Here is a 12,132-nt window from a genome sequence, read left to right as displayed (position 1 = left end):
AGTTCTAGCCAACTTAACCAAACAAGGTAAGATTTTCTCTGTCTTTGTAGCTTTCCATTTAATCTGTCTTTATTTTCCTCTTTCCCATCTGGAAATAACCAGTTTTACTTGGGACAAATTTACTTTCCCTTATTTTCCCTTAACAAAAATGCCTCTTCATACCTCATACCTCTTCTTACTGAAAACACATCTTTCCTTGCATACAGAGTTGCTTCTCTTATATTATTTCTAGTAATTTTAGTTACATATATTAATTAGAATTAACCCTTAGAACCCTTGACTAAGAAATAAGCAGTAGTGAACTGTGTCACACCAGCATTGTTTAAAATGGCAAACTTATAAATGCATTTAATAATTTCTAGAGACATATGCTTACTCATGACCCAAATGCCTTTTAGTTCTTCTGTAAAAGGAAGTAATAGTGTCTAAATCTTTGTTCAGCAGTTAAAAGTATATAAAACTATGTTCGGTGTTTTATCTTATTTAGAAATGGTCTGGATATTCAGTGAATTTAATTTAATTCATCATTTAGCAAAAGTTTAAAGCTTCAGCTTACCTGAAAGATTTGGGAAAACCATTTTTAAGTACACATACCATAAAACATAGTTTATTGCTAAAAAGTTCACCTAAAAACCTTTTATACTACTTATACCTATTTAATTTTCTTGTTCTTAACAAGTTAACAACTGTGTTTAAACTGCTTCATGAGACACTAGACAAAGTCAGCCATCATCCCAAGCTATGTTTCTTGCTGACAGATTTTTGTAAGAGATAGCGTGACCTTTAGTAAACCAAGGTAGAATAAAAGTATTATATTTCATACTGATAACTTCTGAGGACATGCCTATCTTAATCAACAAACAAACTAGTTTTTATTTACTAAAAGTTAATACTAAATCACATGAACTTGAAAAACATTTGGGTTAGTTTTCTTTTTTTAAAAGATTTTCTTTCATAATTTTTTTTTTTAAGTAAACTCTATGCCCAGTGTAGGACTCGAACCCACGACCCCAAGATCAAAAGTCACAGGCTCCACCAACTGCGCCTGCCAGGGGTCCCTAGTTTCTATTATATTCCTGAGAATTCAATTTATATGAGCACTTAATTTCTTTAAATCAATTAAGTAGAGCTTTCTTACAAATTAATTTTGTTGACATAGAAGATTATACCCAACTTCTTATATATATAGAATACATAAACATACAGACAGATGCAAACTGAGACCTTACAGCTTCCATACACTTAAAATTTCCTGTGAGCCCAAGTTCCAAGTGACAATTCCCTCTTTTGTTTTTCTTCTGATAAGAATTACCTCCCTGAATTTTGAATTTTGTACCTTAACTTTTAAATCACAAGGAAAAAATGCCCATTACAGATCTTTTAAGATAAATTAGGGAGAGGGGATTGGAACAGGTGAACTCTGAGCTGCCTCTAGAGCTGCATTTTTAGTTTTGCAAAGATTTGTAAGATGAGCACAGTTGCTCTCAATTCCTTAAAAGAATAGGGTTGCAACCTAAATGTCATCATAGTTTGATCCACCCATCCAACCACATTATCTTCAATGTGTTTTTTATATCAGGGAGCTTTGGAATGTTTTAGTAAATCCTTTTACAGAGGCTTCAGAAGGTTTTTCTTTCCCTCTGGGTACATAGTTTCATTTTAGCTTAGGGGAAGAGACCTAAAAAATCCTATCAGGCTCTGAATATCAGCTTCCAGGCTGGCCAGTCTCCAACCACAGAGCTGTTTAAAAAAATCTTAAATATCTTGTCATTTTTCAGTCGGGACAAACAGCAGGTGTTTTCTGGGATTAATGGAGTATGCCTTTATAAAGTCTACATAAAGCATTTTAACAAAGGCCTCCTTTCTGAGTGCACATTTCAACCTTAAACCTTTACCTTAGGAAGAAAAACCTCTCTGTCAGCCCCTAACATGAGCCTTCAGCTGATCATTTGTAGGAAGGCCTAGGAGAAATGCTAGTCATCTGTTTCCAGGGGGCCATCTGGCTTGTCTGATAACTACAATATAATCATAATCATGGGTGGGAAGAACACCCCTTAGCAGCCAAAGTCCCTATGAGTGGGGTTGTGATGGACATCAATCTGTTTAATTCAACTTAAACTTTAATTTGGTAGGATCCTCTAAAAGTCTATTTTAAGGGCTTTATAATTTTAAAAATATGCTGTTGTCTAGGGGACATGAATTATTTGGGTGGGGGCCTAGGATATAGCTGCAAAGGACATTGCACAGGAAGGCCTGAAGCTGGCAGAGCCTGATTATATAGTCCTGCAAAACGAGCCTTCTGTATGAACCTTATTATCTACCTTGGGTGCTTCTGTTAAATTCTCTCTGGCTTTTAGTATTTACATGAGTAACCTGTATACCCTAGGCTTAGAGATCAGGCCAGAATGCTCTCTGTAAATCTTAAGGAAAAGGGAAGCTAAAATAAGCAGCTGGGTGTTTAAGGGATTTTCTGGGGAAGGTGGAGGAGTCTGAGAGTTAAGAGAATTTGCTGAGGAGACAGGGCCAGATTTTAATGAGGGAAATTTATGTTGGATGGGGACTTTCATTTTTGTTCTAAGTCTAATTTGTCTCCCCCCCCCATCTTATTAAGGGAGTCCCTAAAGCTTAGCTGTTACATCTCTTTGTGTCTATTTTTTTTTAACTTGGCTTTTCAAACATAGGTATCAATAAGACAATTATTTAGGAGGAGAGCTCTCAAATATTGTCAATTCAAAAGATCCATTGTCGGGCCATTGGTGAGCAGGATCTTATATTAATCTCAGTATGACACAAACCTTAATAAGCCTTTTTATGGCTTAACCATGAATACAAGAGGTATCCCAAAAGAGGGTGCAAAAGATGTAGCCCTTATAAGATCCAGAAAGTTTACTTCCCGAAATAGTTTAAGACAGTAAAGCCCTGTTGCTGTGGGCAATAAGAATGGTGTAGTGAAAACACTGTCTCCGGTTTCCTGTGAGAACATGAGGCACCTCTAGTCACAGACCTGCGAATCTGTGACACCAGGCAGGCACTACTAGAATGGGACTTTTCCAGCACTAACAAAACAGTGAAGGTGAGATGACAGAAACCTTATGGACCAGGACCCCTGTAACAAACTCTCCTGAAGGCTGGCACAGTCGGACAGGAAGTGCTGCTTGTGACTTAAAGTCTCAGAACCCCAGGCTACCGAGGTGCATGTGGTATGTGCAGAGAGAACATTCTCACTGGTCATAAAGACAACCTCTCAAGACATGAACAGGACGAAAGGAAAACCCCTCCTAGGCACATTAACAGCTTGGCTGAGCCTTTGGTGTCTCAGAGCCAAACTGTACCAAAGAGGGATGTGCTGCTGGGTTGGAGATTGCGAGGTTTTACAGAGTTCCTTGTATGGAAATTTTCTTGAGTTTGACGGGTGACCTAATGTCAGCCTGGCCTGTAGTGGGACTAACTCATCCTAACATAGGAGTCTTTGGGTTAGGTAGGGAGTGCTTAAAAGCTTTTAAGTTCTCAACCCATGCCCACCAGTTTTGCGGCTTTGGCTTCCAAGATGTCCCCTAGTAATTGCCTTCACCTCATGTGCACATTGACCCAAAGCAACATTTGTCTAAACAGACACTGGCCTGGTGAGAACTGTGAACTCACCAGTCTGTGAGTCCAGCTTGAACAGCAGGCTTTTAGGGACTAGGCCTGCATTCTACCCTGTGGTTTTCATTCTTATGACAAATGACACAACAGACAAGAAACATAAAAAGCAGTGACTATCTCTGGGATGAAACGCATGAATAAAAAAGTCAAGAGTACTCATAATAAATCTTTACCAGTCACTATACCCAAGGAACTGGTTCCACAAATATTTTCTCCAGCTAATCTAAATTTGGAAGGGCGGGGCTGGGGGGAAGCTTCTCACCACTTGCTTCCACTGGACCCTGCAGGCAGGGATCCAGGAGTGTGATGGGGTAAGAATTCTTAGTTCTGGGGGCGCCTGGGTGGCTCAGTCGGTTAAGCTGCTGCCTTCGGCTCAGGTCATGATCCCAGGGTCCTGGGATCGAGTCCCACATCGGGCTCCTTGCTTGGTGGGGAGCCTGCTTCTCCCTCTGCCTGCCTCTCCCCCTGCTTGTGTTCTGTCTCTCTCTCTGACAAATAAGTAAAAAAAATAAATAAAAAAAATTTAAAAAAAAGTCTTAAAAAAAAAAAAAAGAATTCTTAGTTCTGCCGCACCTGTCGGACGTCCCAGGCTCTCACAGCTGCTGCAGCCCCGCAACACACAGTGTGCAGCCAGTGAACTTTCTCCTGGCTGGCTCACCAACCACTGGGGAGGAAAGGTTTTTCTCCTGACCTTCTAGATTCTTTAGTCTATTAAATTGACATAAGGCAGATTAATAGAAAAGCAAGTTTACATACGTATGGGAAGAAAATGACACCCAAGGACAAGTTGGGCAATTGAGGCTATGTGTCATCTTGAGCTAAGGGGCCTGGGGGCTTTAAAGGGGAGGAGGGTGGGGGCGCCTGGGTGGTCAGTCGTTAAGCATCTGCCTTCGGCTCAGGTCATGATCCCGGGGTCCTGGGATCGAGCCCCGCATCGAGCTCCCTGCTCAGCAGGAAGCCTCTTTCTCCCTCTCCCTCACTTGTGTTCCCTCTGTCGCTGTGTCTCTCTCTGTCAAATAAATAAATAAAATCTTTAAAAAAAAAAATAAAGGGGAGGAGGGTGATTCACAGGACAAAAGAACAGATGTTTGGTCATTAGATGTTTGCCCTTCCATACAGTGGTCATTTAGATAAAAACTTATCTCTGGTAATACCTCTCTTTCTGGGCCAGACCCCCTACTTAAATTCTTTTAGGTAGTTAAGGGAGAAGTAAAAACCTCCCCTTCACTAGCATACAGGCCTCCCCTCAGCAGAATCCACATCCCAGTCTTCCTGTGGTAATGTGCCTTTCTTCTTCTTTATCTGTTTATTTCAGCTGAGGATGGAAAGGAGTTGGTCAGCCCTTGTTTGTCTCCAGGTTTCACAGGAGAGTGGGAACATGCTGAAGTAACATACAGAATTTCAGGACAGAAGGCAGGTACGGTGGAGTTCTCATTTGTAAGTGGTGTGTAAGGGTTAAGAACGGCAGCCTGCCCTCTCTCTCCCATACCTTCCAAATACCTCTGAGAAGCAGGGAGGCTGTTGCCAGACCTCATTCACAGACAAGCCCTTACTTGTCCAGGAAATGGAAGTAGCTCTGTGAACCGTCAGGGCTGCAGGGGGCCCTTGCCAGAACACACTGGGAACGGCTGGTACAGGCTCTCTCTGCACAAGGCTCCCTTGTCTGTTGCCACGTGCTTTCTTCCAAAAGACTGCATTTCCTAACAAGCCTCCAGTGAGGAAGGACCTGAGCATTCTCCCACTCCAAGACAAATGGCTAAGTTGGGGCTGTTGGCCCAGGGGCGAAGTGAGCACATCTCTGAATTGAGGGAAAAACAGCTTCTTCTCCATTGGAGTCACGCATCACCTTAGGCTGCATGGTGAGCACAGGAGAGGCTGCTCTGGGCTGTGTAGCCCCTGGCCTGTGACAGTGGGTGTGCTGTCCCACCAGCCTGGGCCTTCTCGCCCCACATGGGTGGTCTTTGTTGCCCTGCGCTCCTTTAGTTTGTGCTAATAGAAACATTGAAATACTGTTTCCACGCTGGACACATGGGCAAGAAGTTTGCCTTTGGTGACAGAGCTATTTCTACTCACATTTCTGGCACCAAAGGCACACCAGCCAATTTCCCCACACCAGCCAATTCTCCATCCATGAATAATTCTATTCAGACTGTCTTTGGAGTTAATGCAGACCACAGAGGTTAAGGGCTCAGTCCCACAAGGCTCCCCCCACCCACCCTCCACTTCAGATGCAATAGCAAGTCCTAGGCCTCCTATATTTCTGACCAGCTGACTACCAACTGGGGGTTCCCACAAGCCCCCTCCCCTAAATAATTTGCCCGAATAGCTTTCAGAACTCAGGAAGGCACTTTATTTACTGTCACTATTTTATTATAAAAGATACAACTCTGGAACAGCCAAATGGAAGAGATGCAGAGAGAGAGCCTCCACACGCTCTCTAAGATCTCCACTTCCCAGGCCCTCCATGTGTTCACTACCCAGGAGGCTCATTGAATCCATCATTTAGGGTTCTGGGAAGCTTCCCTACACAGACGTTAATTAATTAAATCTTTGGCTGCTGGTTGAACTCAATCCCCAACCCCCTACCCTCCCTGGAGGTTGGAGAGTGGGGCTGAAAGTTCCAACCGTCTATCACATGGTTGGCTCCTCTGACAACTAGCATCCATCCTGAAGCCACTGGGGACCTACCGATAAGAGTCCACTCATTCACATAAACTCAGGTATACTTGAAAAGGGGGCTTATCGTGAATAATGGAAAGATGCTCATCTCATCCCCATCACTCAGGAAATTCCAAGGGTTTTGAAAGCTGTGTCCAGACCAGGAACAAAGACCAAATACTGGTTTCTTATTATCTATTGACCATGAAGGTCACTGTGACTCAGCCAGCCACTCATGCACTTGATGATACGTGTCAGGCTCTGCAGCAGCCACTGACTTATGGCTGACACTTCAGTGTGAGGAGTTGTTAAAACACATGAGAAAGTAACTTGAAGGAAAAAACAGAAGGAGGAGGGCTGAGGGGAAGATTGCAGTTTTAAATAGATGGCCAGGGAAGGCTACATGGGGTGGTATTTGAGCCAAGACATGAAGAGATGGGGAATGAGCCACATGGATCGAAAGCAGCACTTCTGCAGGCTGGAGGAGCAGCATGTGCAAAGGCCCTGGAGTGGCTGCTCTGTTTAAGGAACTAGGAGGAGGTTGCCTGACTGTCCTGATAAGGGAGAGTGGAGAGAAATAAGGTCCAACAGGCAAGGGCACAGGGAGAGCTGGCTGGAGCTGCTTTGAGGCCGTGGGCAGGTCTGCTGGTGGAGATGGGAAGCTGAGTCTAGGGGTGGGTGGTAGGATATCGACATCTGTTTACCTCTGGAGCTCTCTTTTGTCATTCTTCCAAGCAAGGGTGTAATGATCTTAGCTGTGTGAGCTTGACAAGCTGTCTGTTAGGCCTCTGTTTCCTCATCTGTGACGTAAGGAGGTTGCAGGCCCCACCTCCAAAGTGGCTGATGGGACAGAGTAAGGCCCTGCATGTTTTGAGCTCCACAAGGGCCGGCAGAGGGTAAACAGTGTGAACCTGAACCCACTGGGCTACATCAGCTAAAGGCTGTTGTCATCCAGGGTTGAGGGCCATGCCATCTCTAGCCACCTTCACACTTTGGGTTTCTCTCCCTTGACCTGGGCCCGCAGTGCCATGGCTCCTGAAAAGTTGCTGTTGGCATGTGTGGTGTTGATGAGCACCCAGACTCGGGTAAGTGCTGTGCAGGTTTCTTGTCCTGCCTCACCTTCCAGGTCAAGGTCTCAAGTCACTGGGAAGGGCCCCAGGGGCTGTGTGGCCCAGGTGCTGAGTCCCCTAACCATTGTGTTTGTGCTTTTCTTTTGCCCCAGCAGTGAACCTCCATGAGCTGTGTGCCAGCAGAGTATCGGAAATCCTTCGAAACAAAGTGCACAGAACGGAAGAAGTGAAGGATGTGGATTTTTATGCTTTTTCCTACTATTACGACCTTGCAGCAAATGTTGGCCTCATAGGTAAGGGTGGGGCTGAGGTGTAGATTCTCTGGGCAGAGGGCCCACAGCAGAGAGTAATCATGTTGTCGGTCACTCTCAGAGTAACAGAAGTAGGAGGGCAGGTGCTTGTCATCTATATAGGAAGTAGTAAGCCTCCTTTTTATAAATAAATCAGGTCTTTGAGCCGCTTAGTAAAGTTACATTGTCAGTGCAGAAACAATTACTTGCTGTCAAGTTGTTCTGCTCTAAGGCAGAACTGACTCACCTGTGTAACTGACCCTTAGTCGTTCCTGTCTGGCCCCAGGTCTCTGGCTGAGGGAGCCTTTGTGACATGGTCATGTGGCCATCTTTCCCCATATGGCACCCAGGCTGGCATGGGATGGGGTCAGCGCACTCCACAGACCACCCTCAGGAGCTTATGAGCACTATGGTATCTCAAGGCTCACTGAGCCACCTGCTGCCTGGGCCCAGTGTGCAACACATCCAGCCAGGGGTGGGTAGTCCAGATGGAAGGTGACCTCTTCACCCCTTGCTTGGGCCCAGGTGTCTTTGGCACAGAGCAAGGTCCCTGAGGTACGTCCCAGTAGCTGGCCCCATAGTTACTTGGCCTGCTAGGCCTGAGGGCCCCTGCGGGCTTCCCATAGCTGGAACAAGGGTTTGTTGATCTGTACTACCAGCTATGGACATCTCAGTGCTCAGGGTCTACTACACGCAAACCCGGCCTGGCAGTGTGCTGGGGGCTCCACTCTTTCAGGCTAGCTCAAAGGGACCCCCCCCAGTATCACCTTGTCAATTTGGGGCCCCTCACCCTGGCTTTAACCGACATCGTCCCAGAGTGACCTCGGGAGATGCTGGGCTGTTCAGAAAGCTCTTCCAACTCCCTTTTGTGGTTACACATGGCTCTGAAAGAGCTCTTGGGTCTGTTTTCAGAAATGGAATCCATCTTCAACGATGACATTTGCTGACTCAGCAAATGCCCAAAGTCAAGGAAAAGTCAGTTCATTGAGCAGCTGCCTCATAATGAAACATAAATGTGTGGGACAGCTCTATCAAATGTAGAGGTTTTGGGGTGCATTGAAGAAACAGTTGCCATTCTTGAGAGTTGGGGAACACAGCTTTCATGCCTCCTTCCCTGGGAATGTCACAGAGGCCTAGGGCCACTCTGTTCTGCTCTCTTCTGGGGAGCCCTTAAGGGCTCTGCCCATTTGATCTGAGACCTGACAAACCACTTCTTGGTGTTTTTTAAAGAATTTTTTTTTTCCACATTCAGAAAATTTATACCAGAATACCATTGCTGGACTCAGGGCCATAGCTCGAGGAAACATGTCCGGTTCTTTGCTTTTGTTTTTTTAACTTAAAATGAAGAGATTCCTCAGTCTGTGGGGTCCAGGGCTCCTGGTGACCTTCCTGTGAGGGACCCTCGAAGACCCATAACTGCTAATCATCCCCATGTGGTCCTGCATGGAACACTTGCCCACCTCCCGCCACATCACCTCAGACACATGACCAGTGCATGTGGGGCCGCTGCCCTGCTTACACCCAGGCTTGCAGCCAGGCTGGACACACTGCCCCATGTCATCCTCACGGGTGCCAGCTTCAGGGCCTTGGTGGCATCGCTGCTCCAGGGATGCTGGTGCAGACCAGGTGCTTGGTCTTGTCCCACAGATGTGGAAAAGGGAGGCAGCCTTGTCGTCGGAGACTTTGATATCGCGGCCAAGTATGGTGAGTAGTGGTTGACCTTCCGGGTGAGAAGGGCCAGGGTGGGAGGCAGGGACCCTGCCCCACCGTGTGGTAGATGCAGCTTAGTACTTGTGAGGCAGTACTGGGAGCTTCCAGGTTTGGTTCCTGATTCAGCCAGCCAGACAAGTGTTCAGAGGTAGGGGAGGGTACTCGGGGTCACTGCTGGGCCCAGGCCACAGGTCCACCATGTCCTGTGTGACCGCAGCAGGGGGAGGGGGAGGGGACCCTCAGTGTCCCCAACTCTGAAAGTGCATATTTCTAGTCCTAGGGTATTAGGAATGGGCTCTCTGGATTTCACATCTTCTGACACTTCTTCACTGTAGCTCAGGTGATCGTTACAGGGATTTCCCCTGAAAGTGTCCCAGCAAATTCACAATGGTCACAGCAGACCCAGCGTGTGGGGGGTGAGGAGCTCTTCCCCTTGAATTTGCAGGTGGCTGACCCTCTTCCTCTCCTTTGTCCATCACAATCCAGCCTGATGGGGAATGAAATGAAGGCTGGCTGTAAATATTCTGCTCTTCGGTTGCTATTCCCAATTACAGATCAAAAGAGTTAAACTTCATATGTTTCTCTATAGAAAGTCCTTTCCCCCTCCCTCCCCCCAAGTGGATTTTTTTTTAAGCTTTCTTGTCACTTATGGGTTTATCCCATGGATACCTGGTGTCCACGACTCTTCAACAGGAAAGGGTTCTGAACAGAATTTTGGGAAGACTGTTGGTGTGTTTGTTCATCTGCCTCAAGGATAGTAGAATGTTCTGAGACAGCTTTGTCGGTATTTACATTCCCCAGAAAGCCCAGATTCACACCTGGGAGAGGTGTCCAGAGTCATGGGTGCAGAGCTCTGCCCTGTGAGACTGTGGTCTTCGGCTCGTCCTTCTTGGTCTTGGAGGCCAGGCGCAGTGGAGGCTGGTTGGCCTTGAGACTCTACCTTTTGGTGTGCTCTTGGTGAATCACCTTCCTGCTCTAGGCTGTAGTCTTGTCTAAACCAGTGAGAACCAATGAGGACCTGGGGCCAGCACAGAGCCTAATATAGGGTGGGCACCTGGAGTGGGCAGAGCCAGTCTGCCCAAGCCCCCCCCCCCCCTCCCCCCCCCCCCCCCCGGGGGGGAACACCCTGGAATCTGATTGGGAAAGGGCTCTCTCACCCCAGTGTGCCGGACGGCGGAGACCCGGCCGCAGGGCAACCCCTTTCTGTGCATGGACCTCACCTACATCAGCCTGCTGCTCCAAGAGTTTGGTTTCCCAGAGAACAAAGTGCTGAAGGTACGGACTGTCTCTAGGGTGCCCCTTGTGCCCTTTATGGCCTGAAGGGCTGGGGGCACTGCTTCCAGTCTCCCAACCATGCCCACTCTGCCCCTCCCTTTGTGTTTCAAGCTGACTCGGAAAATCAACAATGTTGAGACCAGCTGGGCTCTGGGGGCCGTCTTTCATTACATTGACTCCCTGAGCAGACAGAAGAGTCCAGCCTTGTAGCGGCCAAGCCGCTCCCAGCCATCCTCACAGAAGCGGCTCCACCTCCGTGAGAACAGACCTTCGTGAGAATAGACCTTTGTGAAACCCCTTGACATGTTGGGAGGAAGCCACTGCTCAGGCTGCCACCCCTCTCCCCTTGGCCTTGCAGACCTGCCTCTGGACAGGCAGAGGGCTGCAATGTGACCCAGGCCCAGCGCCTTCTGCCTTGGCTCCAGGTGGACAGTGAACCAGACAGGCAAAGGCCACATGCCAAGGCCAGGGTGATGCAGCCATGCCATCCCCCACCTGTCCCTGTCTGCAGGGTTGGAGTGGTTATAACGTGTTTCTGTGATAGGAGTCTTGTTTTATCTCCCTGCCCCTGTCTGGTCTCCTCCCATCCCCAGGGCAGACCTTCACCTTCTCCCCAGAGACTCAGTGGGGAGGTTGTACAGGCTGTCCTGGCTACTCTCAGGGTGGGCCAAGTGGCAACCACCATGCCCTCTGGGACAGGGGGTCTGGCAGACTTGAATGTGTTTGCCTCCTCCTTGGATGTGGGTGTGTGAGGTCATCCAGAGGTCGGTTTTTTCAGGTTCTTGGACGGCTTGGAGCTAACTGTCAGAGTTGGCCCTGTGAATAGGAAGAGGGGCTGGGGGAAATACCTCTCGTGTGCCCCAGCCCTACAGAGGAGGTCCAAATGTGAGCGTGAACTGCTTACAATATTTATGGCTGTGCTGTGTGTGACGTCTCCGTCGTGTGTTGCTGAGTGTTCGTGTAGCAACTGTGTTCTGAGCCCCAGTGGATGTATCGCTACCATGAGCCATTTGCAACTGAGCAGTATTGAAGACGCACACCACCTCACTGTGGGTCAGGCAGGCTGCAGTCCCTGGGACCGCCTTCTGGCTTTGCTGGGGTGCAGGGCCATTGCCCATACCCTGGGAGCTCCACTGGACCCTGGCCCACACTCCTACATTGGGGTGTGAGCTCTGTGAGACCTGGGCCTCAGGGTCACAGTCGTTCCTGCAGTAAATGTATGGTACATGGAATAAGCTAAACATCATGTGTTCCACTCAAAATAAAGAGTTTATAAGGTTTTCTGGTCTGGTGACTCCTCTCAATGAGTGTCAGCAATGTTCATCCACCTCAGCACTGGGGGGAAAGCCCCTGAGGTCCCTGTTCACTATAGTGGGAACAAAGAACTGCCCAGGCTGGGTGACAGGTGGCACATTAGGTCTTCTCAGTGCGCCTTTTGAGGAGACAACCACAGAAGGACACATGGTGGCCACCCTCAGGCCCTC

The 12,132-nt window shown here is 47.8% G+C and overlaps 1 protein-coding gene across 7 annotated transcripts in view; it reads left to right on the top strand.

Moving 5' to 3' along the window:
• The window catches only part of ENTPD6 (ectonucleoside triphosphate diphosphohydrolase 6), a 44,131-nt gene extending 32,202 nt beyond the window's left edge, over positions 1-11,929 (top strand). For 6 of the 7 annotated variants that reach the window (XM_035005721.1, XM_035005720.1, XM_035005723.1 and 3 more), the window contains 5 exons: positions 4,961-5,062; positions 7,526-7,666; positions 9,311-9,367; positions 10,536-10,648; positions 10,760-11,929. In XM_035005721.1, coding sequence (XP_034861612.1) covers positions 4,961-5,062; positions 7,526-7,666; positions 9,311-9,367; positions 10,536-10,648; positions 10,760-10,858 — 512 coding nt within the window. In that variant the 3' untranslated portion in view covers positions 10,859-11,929. The remainder of the gene's footprint in view (positions 1-4,960; positions 5,063-7,525; positions 7,667-9,310; positions 9,368-10,535; positions 10,649-10,759) is intronic. The other variant, XM_035005724.1, reaches the window with a different exon arrangement.
• Positions 11,930-12,132: the final 203 nt, after the last annotated feature.

The sequence above is a fragment of the Mirounga leonina genome, unplaced genomic scaffold (assembly GCF_011800145.1).
Source record: "Mirounga leonina isolate KUSES-001 unplaced genomic scaffold, KU_Mleo_1.0 Mir_150, whole genome shotgun sequence".
Classification (NCBI taxonomy): domain Eukaryota; kingdom Metazoa; phylum Chordata; class Mammalia; order Carnivora; family Phocidae; genus Mirounga; species Mirounga leonina.
This window is presented reverse-complemented; position numbering and strand designations above follow the sequence as displayed.